Below are 20245 nucleotides of genomic sequence, written 5' to 3' on the forward strand. Positions count from 1 at the left end.
AAGAAGTCCAAGCCTGGAGATTTTCTGAGAATAACAGGCCTAACTAGAGGTGCACTTCCCATGTGTGGCCTCCTTCAGCAGCTTGAGGGAACATAGGCCACATTAGGGAACACACAGCTCTTTTGCTTCAATTGGATGCTGGATTGTTATTGTAACGGTGGTTTTACTTCAGTTTCAACTCAAACTAATTACTTGGAAGTGTCATTAATGAAAACAAAGAAAAGTCAAAGAGAGGAAAGATTATACTAAGATTATCACTAGGATTATAAGAGTCTGAACTTAAAAGACGAAGCAGAGAACCAAGAGGAAGAATTTGGAAATCAAGCCTGGGCCTGCTGTAGACATGAATGTATGCACTTCTCAAAAAGTGGAGTTCTCTGAAAGAAACTACAGTTGTAATTTGATTTTTTTTCTTTCTTTCTTCTTTCTAGGTATCTCATTCAGTTGCTAAACTTATATTAGTTAATTTCCACTGGCAAGTTGCAGAGATATTGGACAGGTAAGGTGTTTGGGGGAAGAGAGATGGCATTGCCCATAGCTTCTTTCTCTGCCCATCCACCCAGTGGTGATTATTGTTTATGTTTTGGAGTATATCCTTAACAATGTGCATATTATATATTTAAAACATTGGATCATATTGTATATCCTTTTATCCTCTCAGTACCTGGCGGACATTTTTTCATGATTGCATCATACTCTTTCTATCTCTGTTTCATTGCTGGGTCAGTATTTCATCGTATAGATGTCCCATGCTTTTTTTTTTTTTTTTTCTTTTCTTTTTTAAAGATTTATTTATTTATTTGACAGAGACACAGCAAGAGAGGAACACAAGCAGGGGGAGTGGGAGAGGGAGAAGCAGGCTTCCCACCAAAGCAGGGAGCCTGATGCGGGGCTCGATCCCAAAACCCTGGGATCATGACCTGAGCCAAAGGCAGACGCCTAACGACTGAGCCACCCAGGCGCCCCTAGATGTCCCATGCTTTTTTCCAAACCCCTGTTGTCAGTGAAGTTAGTTCATTTTTTTTATGCCGTTATGAATTTCTAATCAGTGCCCTTCTATATAACACTTGCTAACATCTCCATTTGTTTCTTTTGGATATATCAAGTGAGGAATGCAACATACTTTTAAATATTACCTTCAGAAAAGATAGGCCAGCTTACCACCAGAACCAGATCTCTAGAGGCACAGACCTTGGAATCTCAGGATGTCCTGGAAGTTATCAGGAGGAGGGGTTCCCTGCCCCCTCTGGGAAGAGTCGCCATGCCCTGCCTGCAGAGGCATGTGCTTCTGTCTAGCGTAGGGTTTCTCACCCTCAGCATCCATGCCTTTTGGGGTTAGATACTTCTTTTTGTGGGGCACTATTCTGTGAATTGTAAGGTTTGGCAGAATCTCTGGCAGAATCCACTTGAAAAGACAAAATAACAATAAAAAATGAGCAAAAGACAGAACAATCATTTCATAGAAAATAAAGCATGAACAGCCATTAACATGAAAAGATGCTCAACCTCCATAATAATCTGGGACACTGAAATTAGCACCCAGAGCCTTTGAAATAAAAAATGTCTCCAAGTAACCCCTGGAGAACAAAATTGCCACTAGTGAGAATCACTGGGCACATCCCTGCCCTTTCACACACTAGAGAGTCTTTCCTTATATGGTGTGATCCATTTATCTGCAAAGGAAGGTCGTGCCTTTCCTTTTCCAGGCTAAACATAACTGGGATGGCTGTACCTGGTGGAGCAGCTCAACCCACTCAGGGAGGAGCAAGTACGCTCCTGATTTCACTAACTGAACTCTTCACTCTGTATCCCCAAGAGGCGAATACATTTAGGTAGACTTTGAAGTGAACTTCCACTGTCTGCACTGCTGTTTCTACTACCCAGAATTTGGACCCATGTAGGTTCCAGCAGTGGGGTGTATCTCACTGTCCAACTCTGTAGCCTAACTTGGGGATAGACAAGATGGCTAAGGATATTAACAATACTAGTGTGAGAAGTAGGAATAAAAGCAGTTGAAGGAGGCATTCTGACTAGGTGGAATAAGGAAGTCACGTATATGAGACATTCTTCCCTGCTCAGCTTCCTGGATTCTGGGTATTGAGTTTTCCTGGGTTTTGTGTGACACTTTTATTGCCACATGGTAATTGTTTTTATTTTTATTATTTTTTTAAGCTTTATTATTTATTTTAGAGAGAGAGTGTGTTAGAGCAGGGGGAGGGGCAGAGGGAGAGAGAAAGAATCTCCAGCAGACTCCCCACAGAGCCTGATGAGGGGCTCTATCCCAGGACCCTGAACTCATGACCTGGGCCAAAATCAAGAGTCAGACGTTTAACTGACTGAGCCACCCAGGCACTCCTGTTTTTATTTTTAAATGTATGTATTCCATATCTCATTCCAGAAAGGAATTAAATTTTTATTATGAAATGTTTCTTTTTCAAATATGTATGTATGTGCACACATGTGTGTGATGTGTGTAGGTTTTAAAGAATGATAAAGCAAACATACTTAAGTATCCCCCCAAATAAGAAACCCTCTGACCTTTATTCAGAAGCCTCTGATGGCAGTGTCTGCCTGGCCACATCCCCTTCCTTCCCCTCCAAAGTGATCAGTATCTTGAATTAGGTGTTGATCATTTTCTTATTCATTGTTTTTTTTTTCTTTTTTTTAAGATTTTATTTATTTATTGGGACGCCTGGGTGGCTCAGTTGGTTAAGCGGCTGCCTTCGGCTCAGGTCATGATCCCAGGGTCCTGGGATCGAGCCCTGCGTCGGGTTCCCTTCCCGGCGGGAAGCCTGCTTCTCCCTCTCCCACTCCCCCTGCTTGTGTTCCCTCTCTCACTGTGTCTCTCTCTGTCAAATAAATAAAATCCTTAAAAAAAAAAAAAGATTTTATTTATTAGAGAGAGTACAAGCAGGGGGAGCAGTAGAGGGAGAGAGAGGAGCAGGGAGCCCGCTGAGCAGGGAGCCCAATGCGGGGCTCGATCCGAGGACACCAGGATCGTGACCTGAGCCAAAGGCAGACGCTTAACCGACTGAGCCACCTAGGCACCCCTTCTTATTCTTAAATTATATATCCTTTAGTTTTGTATGATTTTGTGTTTTTGTTTTTGTTTTTTTAAGTAGGCTCCATGCCCAGCATGGAGCCCAGCACGGGGCTTGAGCTCATGACCGTTGAGATCAAGACCTGAGCTGAGATCAAGAGTCGGATGCTTAATCAGCTGAGCCACCCAGGTACCCCTAGTTTTGTATGTTTTTAGAACTTTACAGACATGGAATCATGCTGTATGTGTTCTTCAACTTTTAAAATTAACAAGGCTGCATTTTATGACATCTTATCCATATTCCTGTCAAAAACCATTTGTGAGTTTTAGTTTTTTGCTATTACAAATAATGCAGCTCTGAAAACTCTTGTGCATGACTCCTAGTGTCATATATTTTTCTACGGTTGAGTATAGAAAGTGAGGGTATCTGTTCCTTAGCTTTACTAAATGGCAAAATGTTTCCAAAGTGATTGTATCGTGTTACATGCCTACCAGTGGTATATGAGTGTTCCTGATGCTGTCAGACTTGAAGTTTTACAATCTGCTGGGTATAAATGACATATAATTGTGTCCCAGATTATTACGGAGGTTGAGCATCTTTTCTTGTTAAGGACCATTCATGCTTTCTTTTCTGTGAAATGCTTGCTCTGTCTTTGCCCATTTTTTATTGTTATTTTGTCTTTTCAAATGGACTTGGAGGAAGTTTTCTTTTTATTTATTCTGAATATCAGCCTTTTGCCAATTATATATGTATTGAATTATCTTCCATTTATAGCCTGGCTTTTCACTTCATGGTGTTCTGGTGACCTGAACTTCTTAAATGTAACATAATTGGTCAGAGTTTCCCTTTATGCTCTGCATTTTTTTTTTAAGTTTTTATTTAAGTAATCTCTACACCCAATGTGGGCTTGAACCCACAACCCCAAGATCAAGAACCGCATGCTCCGACTGAGCCAACCAGGTGCCCCTGCATTTTCTTTGTCTTAAGATATCCTTTCCTATTCTGAAGACACAGATATTTCCAGAAAGGAGTTGAAAACAGACATGGTCCTTCATAAGTATTTTTCTTACAGTTTGGTGTCTTTGAATCAGGGTTATTATTCTCATACCAGTTGAGGGCTAAAAATTGAAAGAGATGGGGCGCCTGGGTGGCTCAGTTGTTAAGCGTCTGCCTTTGGCTCAGGTCATGATCCCAGGGTCCTGGGATCGAGCCCCACATCGGGCTCCCTGCTCAGCGGGGAGCCAGCCTGCTTCTCCCTCTCCCATTCCCCCTGCTTGTGTTCCCTCTCTCGCTGTGTCTCTCTCTGTCAAATAAATAAAATATTTAAAAAAATAAAATTAAAAAATGGAAAGAGAAAACTATTTATACCAAAGTGAAAGGAAGCTTGGTTGGTACTGTCAGAAGGTAATTAGAGGCAAAGACACTTTAGTGCAAACGCAGCACTTGTTGGTCTCATCTGGTTTTGTTCAGAGGTTAAAACGTTTGCCTTCGTTTCTGAATCCCTTTATTTCTGCTTTTTGTTTTGTAGATACAAGTCTAATTCTGCTCAGCTGCTCGTTGAGGCTCGAGTTCAGCCCAGTCCCTCGAAACATGTGAGTATCTCCCACCTGAGCAAGGCTTCTCCTGACACACATGGCTCTTGCTGTGGCTTATGGTGTTACTGAGAACCATTTTGCTTTGTGTATAGTAGAACATGCCTGAGATTTTTGTTCCAATACGAGCCTAAATCTTCCATTTCCATTTTAGTTTAAAGAGTTTCCTTATGGATGAAGAATAAATCATTGCCAGTCCTGGGGCCCTCTCCAGCCTCACCTTCCTCTTTACACACAGCCTGTACTCCATTCCTGCTGGGTTCCTTGGTGTTCCCAAGCTCACCACATGCCTCTTCGACTGCTTGTGCCAGCCCTGGCCTGGAATGTCCTGACCCTGTCCCCATCTTTGCTTGTGGGAATGGAACTCATCTTTAAAGACCCAAATCAGGCTGTCTCTCACAAAGCCTGTGATCTCTCCTCTCCAAACACCTCTAGTTATGTCTTGAAATCTTTACCTGTGTGATGTAGTGAGTCACTCATCTTTTTCAGCTCCCCTACCAGACTGTGTGCTTTATGGTTAAGAACCATATCTTACTATGCATAGCAATGTCCTCTGTATTTAGGAGTTTGACAGACATTTGTCAAATGAGTAAGGGCCATGTCGAAAGCACTCTTTAGGAGGGAGAATCAGGGTTCAAATTACCACATAACTTTGTAGCTCTCAGGAGAAAATTTCCAGAAGCATATTGGATAAACATGAGAATACAGCCTTTTTCCTCCCAATTGTTTATTGTATTCCCAGTGAACTAACCAGAACCTAATGTAAACCCGTAGTGGACTTCTGGCTTGGGCCAGGGGTCCCACATTGTCTTTGTCTGCCAGATCGTATAGCGTGGCATGGATTCTGGAGTTCAAGCTTTGCAGTTATTTGCCCACATCCTGGAAGGTTTCTTCCCTAGTAGGAGCCTTCCTCATCCCTCTAAATTAATTGTATATGACATCTCTGCAGTGTGTTAAGGATGAGTTGTGAGTTAGTAAAAACTGTAAAGTTTTATGTTTTGGGCATATCTATGGGAAAAGCAGTATCTTTGACAAGTAAACCTGCAATGTGGTCTTGTTAGAAGCTTGAGTAGCAGCTCTGTGCACCAAATGGGGCGGTTCATAAAAGAAAACCAGTAGCCTCTAAAAGCAGAATTTGGACTGGATGACCTTTAAGGACCTTGGCAATTTGGAAATTCTGAGTTTTTCAGCCTAACATCATAAACTAATGTAAGTTCTCCTTTCAGCCTTCCTCTGCCTCTCTGAATCCTAGTGATTGTGCAAGCCCAGCTCATGTGCCACCTCCTTCAGGAAGCCTTCCTGATCTGTGCTTTCTGTTGAGAACTTTTGGGACCCACAGAGCCCACACATTGCAGTTGAGTTCTGACACTTGTTGCAGGGTCAGGCTCACCTCCCATGCACCTAGCTGCGTCAGGCACCCCTGTGGCCTCCCAGGATCTGAAGGCTCCTCTTCACTCATTTGGGTCTGCCTCTCCCCAGGTTCCCACGGCCCACCCCCCTCACCACTGCGCAGTGTGTATGCAGTTTGTGCGGAAGGAAAACCTACTTTCTCTGGCCTGTCAGCACCAGTTCTGCCGTAGCTGCTGGGAGCAGCACTGCTCAGTACTTGTCAAGGATGGCGTGGGTGTGGGTGAGTCTGCTGCAAAATTTGTAAAAGGCTGGCATGAAGTATTTATCTTCAGCTTTGCCCTTGCAGGTACTCAGGTCAACTGCGTCTTTTCTTCTGAGCCTGATTGGGGTTTTTATTGTCAGAACCATTAGTTTCCAAACACATCAGGCTGAACAGTGGCAAGATTTTCCCCAGTCCTGAGCAAAATGAGAAGATTAAGGCTATTGTTTGGGCATATATATAGTAAATGTTGGTGTGAGTGCAAGGTGAACTTATGGGAGAACTCTCCTTTAAGCTGCCTACCCTATCTTGATGCCCCAAGTGATAGCTATAACTCAGAAACCCCCAGAGATTGCTGCTATTTAGGTAGCATAACACAAATCAGATTTGGTGATTGGTTATAGGAGTGTTTGTCATGCTATGACTTGATGGTATTAGAACTCAGCATTTACAGTATCTGCAGAATCTCATTGTGTTGGGTGGTAGTCACTTGCACGTAATACTAAATGTCACAAAACAAAATTGTTAGTCAAGAACCATACAGGATTTTTTTTTTTTTTTAAGTTTATCTCTGCGCTCCATGGGGGGCTTGAACTCACGTCCCTGAGATCAAGAGTCTCCTGCTCTACCAACTGAGCCAGACAGGTGCCCCAAGAGCCATATAGGATTTTTTTAGATGATACTGCTTTTTTAGTGGTGCTGTTTGTGATATATATGTAATTTGAGGTAAATTTTAGTTGTGTCACTGCAAATACATTAGTTTCTCTCTTTCTTTTTAAAATAAATTCTGTGGCTTCAGGGATTTCCTATGTGGAATCTGAATTTGTTGGGTGAATGCAGTGGGGAAATATATTATTGTCATGTCTTCTGCAGTGCAGTTATCCGTCATGTTGTCTTTGTTCAACAGGAGTCTCTTGCATGGCTCAGGACTGCCCACTCCGAACACCAGAGGACTTCGTGTTTCCATTGCTGCCCAATGAAGAATTGAGAGACAAATACAGGCGCTACCTCTTTAGGGACTATGTGGAGGTATGACCAGCCCCTGTCGTTGCAAGTCTGTCTTCCTGGGCCTACCTTTCATCTCATGCTCACCACAGTCACTTTGTAGACAAGGCTGCCATTAGATGCTATAATTTGAAGAAAGCTCTTGGCTTTTACAAAGTGGAGAAGCCACTAGAGTGGTAGTGAGGAACACAGGCCCTGGAGTGAGGCTGACAATGACATGAATCCCAGGTCTGTTACTTCCTCGCTGTGTAGCCTTCTACCCTTTATTTGACCTCTCTGAGTCTTGGTTTTCTCTGGTAGAATGGTCAGGCCTTCTCCCCTTCTACACAATTGCTTAAAATGTATTGTATGGCAGGGAATGAACACAAGTCAGGGCTATCTCAGGAGTTGCTGTTGCATTTGGTTCACTGTGTGATTTATAAAGCACAGAGAAGGGGTATTGCTTTTTGTGCAATTTGAAAACTTGTCCAGGATTCCAGCGTGGTCAGTTTTGGATTCCCACCCCTCCTTTGGCTCCCGACTCAGGCTTGCAGCCTCCATGCAGCATAGTTCTCATAATTTTCGTCAGTTGTGCCTGAGCTTACAAGATTGCCTAACGGGCTGGATCTTCTTGTACATGGGCTGCAGGATAAACAGTGCCTTGTTCCCTGTGCTGTTTGCTGCTTTTGGTACATGCATGAGGGTCATTGAGCCTCTCAGAGCTTTTGTTTTTGTTTTTGGGTAAAATTGGTGTGTAACATTATATTGGTTTCAGGTATACAACATAATAATTCAATATTTGTATATGCTACAAAGTGATCACCAAAGTAAGTCTAGTTACCATCCGTCACCATATAATTGACCCCCTTCACCCATTTCACCCACCCTATAACCCCCTTCCCCTTCTATTCTCTGTATCTTTGAGTTTTGTTTTGTTTATTCATTTTGTTTTTTAGATTCTGCACAGAAGTGAAATCATATGATACTTGTCTTTCTCGGTCTTATTTTACTTAGAATAATACTTTCAGATGCACAGCGGATTGGGCTATGTTCCTTTCCAGACCTGTGCACTTTCAGCTCACAGACACAGTTCTGTACTCCATTTTAAAATCTAGCCTTAGATCATTCTAGTGAGCTGCTACCTAGTTTTAGCTAAACATTCATAGGTCTTTAATATCTGCCTAATGCTGTTCTTTGTGACATCCTTTCTGAATTCCTATAGCCCCTTGATAGAAGTCATCGGCTGGAAGGACAGAAGGTGTTTGAGCTGCAGGGAAGTCTGATTTGGAAGCAGTGACTAGGGGATGTCCTCATTGTTTCCCCTTGGTGTGTTCACAGAGTCACTACCAGCTCCAGCTGTGCCCTGGTGCAGACTGCCCCATGGTTATTCGGGTACAGGAGCCTAGAGCTCGCCGAGTACAGTGCAATCGGTGCAACGAGGTGTTCTGGTAAGAGTGAGTGTGGGTGCTGAACAGCCCTGGGCTCCTGCCTTGTCCTCCAAAGCACCACTGCTGTTGCTGTGGGTGAGGATGGGGCTGGGAAAGACAGGGTCTTTGAGCCTAACTAGCAGCTCTGCTCCGAGGAGGCAGGATATGTACCCAGCATCTCATGTTCCACGGGATGTTTGATAATGCTCAGTCTAGAAACAAAAAAGTGGCACAGATTCTTGGAGAATGTGCTATGGTTTGTGCTACTGAGACTCATGGCACAGAGATTGTCAGTGTGGGTATGCATGTGCCTGCACAGATAATCGAATATTATTGTGTTTGAAAGCTACAACCTCCGGCGTTCGAATCTTCCTCCATCTTGGCCTTTGTAGGCTAATTTTATAACACTATAATTCATAAAGGTAGTTTACGTCTACTTGGGGTTACTCCATTCAGTAGATATGGGGATAAAGTGTACTGAAGACTTACCATGGGAAAGACACTATTCTCATCTCTTTACCTACATTGTCACAATTGTGTACAATTGATACTGTTGCCCTCATGTTATAGGGGAGGAAATGGAGATGCAAGGCAATGGCAGAGCCATAATTTAGGTCTGCATCTGTGTCTGTCCCTAATCATGCCTCCCTAAGATGATTCATGGTGGGGCTTCAGAGAAACTACATGGAAAATGGGGTGTGTGTGCATGTGTTCTTGCCTTTCAAACCATTGTTGAGGGAGTCTTTGGCTCACCAAAGATTAAAAACCACTAACATAAGGGTGCCTGGGTGGCTCTGTCAGTTAAGTGTCCGACTCTTGATTTCAGCTCTGGTCTTGATGTCAGGGTCGTGAGTTCCAGTCCCATGTTGGGCCCCATGCTAGGCGTAGAGCTTATCTTAAAAATAAATAAATAAAAAAGAACCACTAATGTAGTTGCTCTCCATCCTTTGTGTCCCACTTTTTTTTGTTTTAAGATTTTTTTTGTTTGACACAGAGTGAGAGAGCACAGGCAGAGGGGGAGGGAGAAGTAGGCTCCCCGCTGAGCAGAGAGCCTGACACGGGACTCAGTCCCAGGACCCTGAGATCATGACCTGAGCCGAAGGCAGACACTTAACCGACCAAGCCATCCAGGTGCCCCTGTGTCCCACATTATGAGCTTCTTTCCCTGGGACATGTGTTAGGCTGTTTGCCTGAGTGCCTTTACTATCCAAACGTTGTGTTAGCTTGGACAAAAGGGAAATTAAAAACATGGAAGCCTAGCTGGATGAGTTGTTGGAGTGTTTTCTTTTCTGATTTTAAGTTTCAGGCATTGTCAGAGGTATCATGGCCCTGCAGACTGAACAGGTTCTGTCATGTGTACATCATGTGCACATCTGGCTGGGAGTTAAGTCAAGGCTCCCAAAAAGTGGATCTTGGTTTTGCTTGGGTCTGAGCTGAGTTATCTGTCTCAGAGCACCTCACCATGCCCTTTGAAGAACTGAACTCTGAATTTGACATCCTTTAAGGGAGGGTTAACACCACACAGGATATTTAAGACAAGCATTTTATTTGGGTTTATTAAGAGTGTGTCTTAGAAGTGCTTAGATTGAAGAGAAATTCGTACAGTATTTCATCATAGCCCTGGGTAAGTAAAGATCCCAAAGGCCTTGAGAGGTGACTTGACTTCTTTGAAAAACTCTAATTCAGGATCTATTGGCTTGGACAGAAGGAAAATTGAAAACATGGGACCCTGACCTAACAATTATTTGAATGTTTTTCTTTTCTGGTTTTAAGTTTCAAGTGTCGTCAGATGTATCACGCCCCCACAGACTGCGCCACAATCCGGAAATGGCTCACGAAGTGTGCAGACGACTCTGAAACAGCCAACTACATTAGTGCTCACACTAAAGACGTAAGGACTGTATCTTATCTGTCATGGATCTGCCCTCCTTAATGCTGCCTAGGGCCTCACCCAGGAGGCTGGCCATTGAGAGCAGAACACCCAGGGCCCCAGGGCCCTTGCTGGAGGCTGCCAGACCCTTGCCCAAAGTTGGCAGAGTTTGCAGTGGACTATCATAGCATGTGTTGGATGCATTTATTTTAATAAAATACTGAACTACCTGGAAAAGTTTGACCCATATGGTCAAATTAGAAGAAAACCTGGGTTTTTTTTAATGCCTCCCAGGCTTTAACAGCCCTGGGAGGGAGTTGGTTGATAGCAACATGTAGTAAAGAGCAAGGCTCTGATGCAAGCCCAGGCATGCCCAGTTCTCATTCTGAAACTTCCCATGGGAAAACATGGCCCTCAGCCCCTTGAGCCCTGGGTGACTCAGCACCTACCCTGTGCTGGTCATGTGCTGAGTTGCTGTACTCACAGCATAGCCATGACCGTGACCTCATTAAACATAGTCTGCTTTGTGGTAGTGGGAGAGCAGAGCGTCAGACTGGTCTCTGCGTTGCTGCCGAGGCTGGGGCATCTCTCAGATGAGAGCAAGTGAGCTTTAGAGGTGGTTCCCTTGCCCCCTTGTGGAAGCAGAAGTCCAGGCAAGCTGACCAGGACTTGGTCCAGTGTGGCAGATCGTGTGTTGCTTTGGCATTCTTCCCAAGCAGGAAGGCTTTGTGCTGACTCAGCTTGTGCTTAATCTGAGCAGCCTCGTGGCAGAGACAGATGGTGGAAGACTTAGTGGGGCTCAGCCGGTGCTTGGAGTGTTTCAGAGCCAAATGTGCTGACCTCATTTCCTTGAATTGCTGTTCCAGCCTCAGCGACCCGCCACATTTAAGTGAGATGCTCCTCCCCTCAAGGGCTCGCACGATGAGCTACTGGGCACGGGTGCCAGGAGCTTTGTGTAATTTGTCTTAGAACCGGCCTGGTGGTGTGTGAGCCTAATGGCGCCCTTCTGTCTCCTCAGTGTCCCAAGTGCAACATCTGCATTGAGAAGAACGGAGGCTGCAATCACATGGTGAGCAGAAGCCCGTACCCTCTGCATATGTGCCATGGAGCCTTTGGTCAGCCTGCCCTTAACATGTTCTCTTCTGTTTCCCTCTGACAGCAATGCTCCAAGTGTAAACACGGTGAGTCCCAGGCGTGGTACACAAGGCCCAGGGGCACAGTCCGCGTTTCTTGTGCCTGGGCCTCCACTGTTTAGTGAGTGCTTTTGTAGTGAAGTGACAAAGGGCGGCCTCAGTCACGTACAGTACCCAGCCTAAAGCAGCTCTTGATTTTTCACTTACTCCTTTCTGGTGCCTCTTACAATCTCACTGCCGCCTTGCTGACACAGATAGTCAGAAGTCAAGGTTGGGATGACTCTTAGACCTTAATGATCTTCAGTCATCCAAGAAGATTTTAGTGTGCTCTTTTTACTTTTGCCAAGGCAGGTAAGTAATGTGGGGTTTATCTGTGCTACCTTACAGGTACCTTTTTAGAACAGGCTGTTTTATTGGAGGGAGTAACAGAAGAGTCTTCCTTCGAGGTTTTACAAAGTTTCCACACGGGCTTCTGACTTGGCCTTTTACATCTCCTTCGTCCATCAGGAGTAGCTTACATGGAACCTATTGGTTTTGCTTTCCTTCCTGCCAGATGAAGTAAAGAAATAAAATTTGTTCAAGTAGAAAGTACGTCCAAACAGGTCTCCTACACAGCAGCTTCAATGCTGACCAGAGGCCCTGAGGGTTCCTCTTTGTAAGGGTCCATCTAATGGTATTCCTGTGTTTTCCCAGGAGCCCACCGTAATCAGAATGGACATGGCAAGGTGTTAGAGGGGAACAGTGACAGTGAAGTGTAGAATGAAGAGAGGCCATGGGTAGTGGCATATTTCCTCTGTGGTATCCCACTCTGTCTTTGTGTGTTTGAGTGAGAGGGACGTGTATCATCCACTTAGAACAGTGCATAAGACTTGCATACAGTTTAAAGAGAAATGGCAAGTGAACACCCCGGTACCCATCATATTCCTTGTACCCAAGAAGTCCCCTGTATGTCCCTCCCCGTAAGTCTCCCCATCCCTCACCACCCAGAGTTAGCTGCCATCCCTTGCATTCCTGTATGGGGCCACCTATACGGGCAACCCTAAGCAGCGTAGTAGTATTTAAGACAGTAGCAAACACCACCTAGCTAATTAAGGAGATAGCGGTATTGCCGCTGTTTAGTGAAAGCTCCCAGGAGAAGAGAACGACTTCTGGGTCTCTGAGGGTCTCCCCAAATTTTATATGAGGTCCTTTGGAGAAGTCAGTGAGCCAACTTGAATCCTGGGAAACAGAGTTTACCCACTGTCAGGGTTTTGTCAGGGACAGGATATAGATCAGACAGGATAGAGATGGAGCCATCTAACAGCACTGTGGTTGGCCCCTCTCCGTTAGACCACAGTAATTTATGGATGTTTGGTGGATCTTTATTTTTCCCTCTTCACTTCCTCAGTGTAGACGCAGACTCATAATTCTGAGTAGGAACTACTGGGTAGCTGTTGGTTTTATAGAACTGTTCTTTTAAAAAAAAAAAAAAAGACAAAATAGCAGAAAGCCTTTATTCCCAGCTTTGTGTACAAAATCTTCTTAGGACAGGTGGCTATTGTTCATATTGGCAAGGAAAGGCTACAGGGACAGTGTTCTGTGACAAAGAGGAGAGGTGCACTTTCCTCCTGGAAAGAGGCACCCTTAGGAAGTTCTGGTCAGGTCACAACCCCGCCTCACGCCCCTTTCACAGGATCTGTCTGTCCCACTGCTTTGCCGTTGGAGGAATACAGGCTTATCTTGTGGGTATAAATGCCTCATTTTCTATTCTTTGCAGACTTCTGCTGGATGTGTCTAGGAGATTGGAAGACCCATGGCAGCGAGTACTATGAGTGCAGTCGGTACAAGGAGAACCCCGACATTGTCAACCAGAGCCAACAAGCGCAGGCCAGGGAGGCCCTCAAGAAGTACTTGTTCTACTTTGAGAGGGTAGGCATCTTCTCCTGCAGCTGCTCCTCCTTAGTGGGCTTCTTCCCACTGGCCTGCTGAGGCAGAATTCCCAGGGACTGGTATGCTGGTCTGTGCACACAGAAGTCAGGGTGACGAGCTCCTGTAGTGGGCCTGAGTGCTGCTTCCATAAATGTGACTTTCTGGCTCCACAGGGCAGCCACGACCAACAGTGCTCTTTGAATGATGGATTGAAGAACAATGAGAGGACCGTCGGATAGTCTTTTCCATCCAGTACCATCTTAATCGAATTTAGAGGGCCCTTCCTCCCAGGAAGGCCCTTCAGAAGCCCAAAGAGGGTGGCGCATTTGCTTTCTAAACCCAGTAGACCAGTGGGTGCCTAGCTTTGTTTAGTCTTCAGGGCTGAAGCCCTGTTGCCCTAGATGGTAGAGTGATATGGCTGGCAGGCCACTGCTTAGGACAGGGTTAGTAGTATGGACTGAGGAAGTTCCCCTCCTGGGGCGCTTGAATGGCTCCATCGACTGGGTGGCCGACTCGTGATTTCAGCTGAGGTCAGGATCTCAGGGCCCTGGGATCAGCCCACATTGGGCTCTGCACTCGGCAGGGAGTCTGCTTTTCTCCGTCTCCCCCTGCCCCTCCACCCTGCCCCGCGTGCGCACGCTCTCTCTCTCTCTCAAAAAATAAATCTTTAAAAAAGAAGAAGTCCTCCTCCTGCACTTGCAAGGACAGACAGTCCCCATAAGTTAGATGAAGCTGTGGCCATGCTGTGCCAACCAAGGTGTCTATTCTGAACTTCTGTCAGGACTTGTGCACCTTTCTCTATACCCTGTAGTGGGAAAACCACAACAAGAGCTTGCAGCTGGAGGCACAGACCTATCAGCGGATTCATGAAAAGATTCAGGAGAGAGTCATGAATAATCTGGGGACGTGGATCGACTGGCAGTACCTACAGAATGCTGCCAAGCTCTTGGCCAAGGTCTGTACCACCTCCCTCTTCTGATCCCTGGCCCAGCGCCTGGCCCTGTCAGGCCCAGACGTCTGAGGGTGGGAGGCAGTGTACGGGGCAAGGGAACACAGCACTTTGTGTCGCTCTACATGCTTCTGCTTCTGGGCCCACATTTCCCTGGGCTATGCCCACTGAGGACCCAGCCTGCTCCTGGCTGCCAGGGGATTTCCAAGAAGAGTATTCCACTGCCTCAGCCATAAGGAAGGAACTGCAGGGAAAACTAGAGCCCTTTTCTTCTTTTGTCCCATCCATGCATCACTCCAAAGAAACTAAGAGATTGTCTTTGGACAAGTATGAGATAGATGTGTGGACTCTGATGTCCGACCCGAAGGAAGAGCCATTGAGGCAGCTGCTGGTAATAAATCACAGTTTGAAAAAGGAACTGTGGGGTGTTCTGTGACCATTTCGGTTTCAGCTTTCTCCATGTTGTCCCCCCGTTCATTCTTGATTTTGCTTGGCCTCATTCCTTTGAGCCCATATCTGTAGAGCCAGGCTAACTTGCACGGTAGGGTAAGAATTGTGAAAGCCACCTGAGATGCGTGCGGGTTAGGTTCACACGCGCAGGCCTTCTCTCTTCTGTTATAGTGCCGATACACCCTGCAGTACACTTACCCGTATGCCTACTACATGGAGTCTGGACCCAGGAAGAAGCTGGTAAGGCCAAGCAGCTCTGCTCTGCCCTCTTAGCTTCAGAGGTATCCTTGTCCACCCGCACTTTCCTGGAGAGTGGGGACCAGACCCTGGTTGTTGGGAGGGCAAAACAAAACTGTCAGTTTTAAAAAGTTTAGCTCTCCTGGGGCACCTGGGTGGCTCAGTCAGTTAAGCATCTGACTCTTAGTTTGGGCTCAGGTTATGATCTCAGGGTGGTGAGATTGAGCCCTGCTCCACGCTCAGCACGGAGCCTGCTTAAGATTCTTTCACCCCTGTGTGCATATGCGCTCGCTCTCGCTCTCTCTCTTTTAAAAACAAAAAAGTTCAGTTCTCCTGTAGGCATCTCTAAAATAGACTTCAGGCCCTGGCTTTGTGTGTAATATCAAGGCAGATATACCAAAGCCCCTGAATGGCCATAGTTATAGGACAACTGGCTAAAAAGCTCTTGGGAGGCTAGCACCCATGCTTTAGGAGGATACCCAGTATGCATGTTCCTAAATTATAGTGGACTTTTTTGCATCTTTGTTTAATTCTTTATCTTAGATATGGGTTGTTTCCCCTGATTATAAAGTAATTCACATTTATTGCTTAATGTTGGAAGACAGAAAAACATTTACATCATCCATAATCCCACCAGAAAGACATGGCTACTGTTAGCATTTTTCAGCCTTTTAAAATTATTTTTACATTTAATGTTAATTATATACATGACATTCTATTGTTACAACCATTTATTGTTGCAGCTGTCCTTATTTACCAGGCTGGTAAATACCATTTTTAATATGTGCATAAATGTTTCATTATATGGTTGTACCATCAGTTGGGGCGTTCATTGTTTCTCTTTTTCATTACTATAAATAAGACGTTGAGGGACATTTTGTGTATAATTGTACAACGGATGCACAATTACTAAGTCAAATGGTTTGAATATTTTTAAGACTTGATTTGCAGAAGGGCTGGAAAAATTAAGTATTCAGTGAATACCATGTCTATGAATATCCATTTTGACTTGTTTTTGCAGCCTCTGTTTCCCTGTATGTTGAGAATATTGTCTTCAGTGGCTTAAATTTTTTCCCCTTTCTTTTGGGGTGGAGGGTAAGTGGGGCCTTGCTGCTTGGCTGTACTCTTCAGGTAGCCTTTTTTTTTTTTTTTTTTTTTTTAAGATTTTATTTATTTATTTGACAGAGACACAGTGAGAGAGGGAACACAAGCAGGGGGAGTGGGAGAGGGAGAAGCAGGCTCCCCATGGAGCAGGGAGCCCAATGTGGGGCTCGATCCCAGGACCCTGGGATCATGACCTGAGCCGAAGGCAGACGCTTAACAACTGAGCCACCCAGGCGCCCCTCAGGTAGCCTTTTGATGTGGTTCTGGCTCTGGCTGCAGGACCTAGCACTGCTCTCTGAGGACAGTCTCAGGGTTGTCTGTAGCTCATGCGAGCCTGAGGTGCTGCGTCTGCCCCTCCATCTGCAGGCCCTGCCCTGGCTGCAGCCCCTCTCCTTTTGACCCTCCTGCTCTGCCCATACAGTTTGAATACCAGCAGGCTCAGCTGGAGGCTGAGATCGAAAACCTGTCATGGAAAGTGGAGCGTGCAGACAGCTATGACAGAGGGGTGAGTGCCTGCCCCCTTCTTGGTCTCTCTGTTGCAGGCCAGGGAGGACTGGCTTGTTAACAGGTGACAGGGATGTTAGCCTGTGGACCAGAAGCTGCTGCAGAGCAGGGTGGGAAGGGCAGTGCCTTGACCCCTCGAAGCCCCTGCCAGTGGTGGGGGTGGCTTTGGCTGTTTCGCACTCTCGGGACTGGGCCGTGCAAGCACCATCTTGCTTCCCTGCTGCAGGATTTAGAGAACCAGATGCACATAGCAGAGCAGCGGAGGAGAACCCTGCTGAAGGATTTCCATGACACCTAGATTGGGACACGGACGCACTGGAGTGAGGACGATGTGGCTGCGAGGCCTCCCGGCTGCCGAACTGCATGCTGCAGGCTCTGCCTTTCACCACCTCAGGCAACAGCCAGGGCCCCACTCCTGACAGACACTGGCCACGCACCTGTTAGTCCATTTCTGTTTTCTTCTCATCTTTTTGCTTTTTGTTTCTACCAGGGTAGAGGCCATGTTGAATTGGCCTCTTTTCAGGACTTTTAATTCCCCCTGGATGGTTGTTGGGAGGGAGGGAGAGTTTTTTCTGAATGACTATTAATAGTATTAGATCATTACAACTTATGTAATTTTCAAAGGTTGTATAATTATAAAAAAAAAAAAGGGCAAACCATAGAATTACACAGAACCCTTTTTAAAAATAAATTGGCATTGGAGTGTTTTACCCTCTAGCTATTTTACTTAGAATGTAACATATGCTGCCTGCCCATCCTGCCTCAGAATGTCTCCCGCAAGAGGATTCCAGGGTGGTCTCTGTTTTCCAGATTCTCATGGGTTTGGCCACAGCTGGTGTCTCGGGAAGAGTGTGGGTGGTGGACGGTGGGGAATTGAGTTGGCCTGTGTAACGGGCATGGAGCACTGGCAGTCACATCATGCCTCCTGCCTGGTCCTTGGGGGACCCTTCTGTGGTCGGGTGCACCTGCCTTACCTTGCAGGGAGGAGATAATACAGAAAGGGGCCTTGTCACAGGGTGTTATTGTCTCCGATGGCACTGTGTGTCTGTGGGCTAATCTTTCTTCCAGGTTTACCCGGGTCTGGCCACTGAGGCCAGAGCCCACAGCAGAGCATAGGTGGGCTTGTGGCCCTCCAGACCAGGGGACATGAGTTCAGCACAGTGTTTCCTTTTGTCTCCTAAAGATAGAGATCTACTTTTAAAGGGAATTATTCCCCAGAATAAATTTGTTTTACCTTGGTCCTTCTTTTGTGCCAGTGTTCCAGTAATGTAACTAACCAGGTTCACACACGGCTGTCCATACCTGACACTGTCCTGCTGCACTGTCTCTGGTGAACTTCAGGGTCAGAGTTGAGTGTGGCCCTCCCAAGGGCACAGGTCTTCCGGACTCAGGGGCCATCTTTGCACAAGTGGTTTTCATGTTATCAGGAGTGTGTTTTCCTCCTCCAGAGTGGCTGCTCTGGGGTCTGGAAGTTTGAGGCCAGGAGGGTCCTGGGTTTGCGGTTCCAGCTACTATTCTAGAAGGGCTGGCCAGGGGAGAGGGCCAGCTTTTGCACAGTTGAGTGCAAAGGAACAGGTGGTTGGTGTGGTGTCCTGCCTGTCCTGAACCTGGTCCTGTGTGCCTTTTAAAAGTTACATCTGTGATTCCTGGGGTTTTGTGGCTTTGTTCACTGCCTCCACTCTGAGGCTGGCAGAGCTGTCTATACTCAACAGGGCCTCCTTCACCTCCTGGAAGAGTTGCTTGGGAGATCTGTGAATATTCCGGTGGAAGTTCTTTGATACTCAGACATTCTCACCTCAGTCAGCAATTTCCCAGGGACCATGTTAGCTGTAAACTGAATCACTCTTGAAGTCAGAGGACAGCTGTGATTCTTGGCATCATGGGATACACGGCTGGCTGCAGGCTCCCTGTCTCCCCTTAGCCCCAACCCAGGCTTTGTCTCTCCCTGTCATCTGCAAGGGAGGGACTGTGGGGTGGAGTGGGAGAACAAGTTAGGAGTGCAGCACATGAGCCCAGAATTGAACGGCGGGGAGCTCACTGAAGGAGGAGCCTGCCTGCTGCAGGACCTAGGGGTCTGTGTCAATGCTGCATTGACGCATGGAAGATCCCGGCGTCTGGAGCCCTTACCTCTCCGTTAGTCCTTTCCGTGTCACTGCCATGGCAGGGGCGCTGCAGTTCTGCGCCTTAAGTCACACCCTGGGCATCCTGGGCAGTTCTTGGACTGCACAGCTACCACGTGGTGCACTTGTACCCAGCTGTGGCCCCAACCACTGGAGTTGCAGGAGTTTCTGTGCCCCCAGGGGCTGTCCTTTGGTAACATCATCAGGAAGATGGGAAAGGTCAGGTAGAATTGTTCTGCCCTACAAAGGATAGAAGATAACGGAAGGCACAGTGTTTTCATGAATTTACCATAATATCTTTGTTTTCTTCAAAGAAAAAGTTGAGGCAACATCCTCTGCTCAATGTTGAGTGTTTTATTCAAAATAAAGTTTCTGATTATAAAGTTGTGTAGAGTCTTCCTTCCAAGGATCCAGGTAACCTCCTGAGCCAACACCCCAGGGGATTCTGGCCAGTGAGCACCAAATGAGGGCCTTCCTATTGATCAGCCCCCTCCTGTAGAGAGCTGTGAAGGTCCCACTGGCCTCTGTTCTGCCTGCCTTCTCTGTCTGGCTTTCTGAGGAGAGGGCATCTGTGGAGAGAAGTGGAATGTCCTGCGTATTTTTACTTTCCTCTCCCTCCTTGGGTTGCAGGCCATACCATTCCCCCCACAAAAAGATCCTGGGATAGTGGCAGAGTGAACTGGTGGGAATGCCCCACAGCTCCTGCAGAGGCCCTGAGTCCCTCATTTAGAAAACCCACTGGGTCCCTCCAAAGCAGATATGGAAGCCTGGGTGGGAGTTGAGGGGGGTGGCCTCACAGGGACTCGGGGGTTACAAAGATAGGACTCTAGACAGAAACCTGAGTGTGTGGAGTTTAATCCCAAGGACTGAGGACAGGAAATGGAGCTTGGGTTCTGAATTGAGGGGGTCCACACCTGTGGTGGCAAGAGGGGCAGCAACTTCAGTGATAGCTCAGAGGTTAAGGCTCCAAAGCTGTGGGCAGCGTACACAGGACAGCAAGGCCAGAGAGGCCCTAGACATGCCAGTCTGAACTCCACAGCTGCATCCCTGGTCCTCTGGGCTGCTGAGCCCTGTGCATGGCCTGGGCATACAATGGTGTGCAAAAGATCCATGGGCTCTACCCTCTCAGAGCCTCCAGAACATGGGGGACAAAAATGGAATTGATCACTAGTGAATGTCTTCACTGAGGCAGCAAGGCCCAGGGCTAAAGGGTCATTCCTGGGGCGCGTGGGTGGCTCAGTCGCTAAGCGTCTGCCTTCGGCTCGGGTCATGATCCCAGGGTCCCGAGATTGAGCCCTGCATCAGGCTCCCTGCTCC

The 20245-nt window shown here is 46.6% G+C and overlaps 1 protein-coding gene across 3 annotated transcripts in view; it reads left to right on the forward strand.

Moving 5' to 3' along the window:
• Positions 1–17518, forward strand: part of ARIH2 (ariadne RBR E3 ubiquitin protein ligase 2) — a 47661-nt gene extending 30143 nt beyond the window's left edge. For 2 of the 3 annotated variants that reach the window (XM_081817191.1, XM_081817193.1), the window contains 13 exons: positions 432–499; positions 4570–4633; positions 6113–6263; positions 7150–7271; positions 8565–8674; positions 10427–10544; positions 11542–11592; positions 11683–11704; positions 13413–13564; positions 14376–14519; positions 15135–15203; positions 16726–16809; positions 17035–17518. In XM_081817191.1, coding sequence (XP_081673317.1) covers positions 432–499; positions 4570–4633; positions 6113–6263; positions 7150–7271; positions 8565–8674; positions 10427–10544; positions 11542–11592; positions 11683–11704; positions 13413–13564; positions 14376–14519; positions 15135–15203; positions 16726–16809; positions 17035–17106 — 1227 coding nt within the window. In that variant the 3' untranslated portion in view covers positions 17107–17518. The remainder of the gene's footprint in view (positions 1–431; positions 500–4569; positions 4634–6112; positions 6264–7149; positions 7272–8564; positions 8675–10426; positions 10545–11541; positions 11593–11682; positions 11705–13412; positions 13565–14375; positions 14520–15134; positions 15204–16725; positions 16810–17034) is intronic. The other variant, XM_081817192.1, reaches the window with a different exon arrangement.
• Positions 17519–20245: the final 2727 nt, after the last annotated feature.

The sequence above is a fragment of the Leptonychotes weddellii genome, chromosome 1, assembly GCF_054177405.1.
Source record: "Leptonychotes weddellii isolate Sample4059 chromosome 1, ASM5417740v2, whole genome shotgun sequence".
Taxonomy (NCBI): Eukaryota; Metazoa; Chordata; class Mammalia; order Carnivora; family Phocidae; genus Leptonychotes; species Leptonychotes weddellii.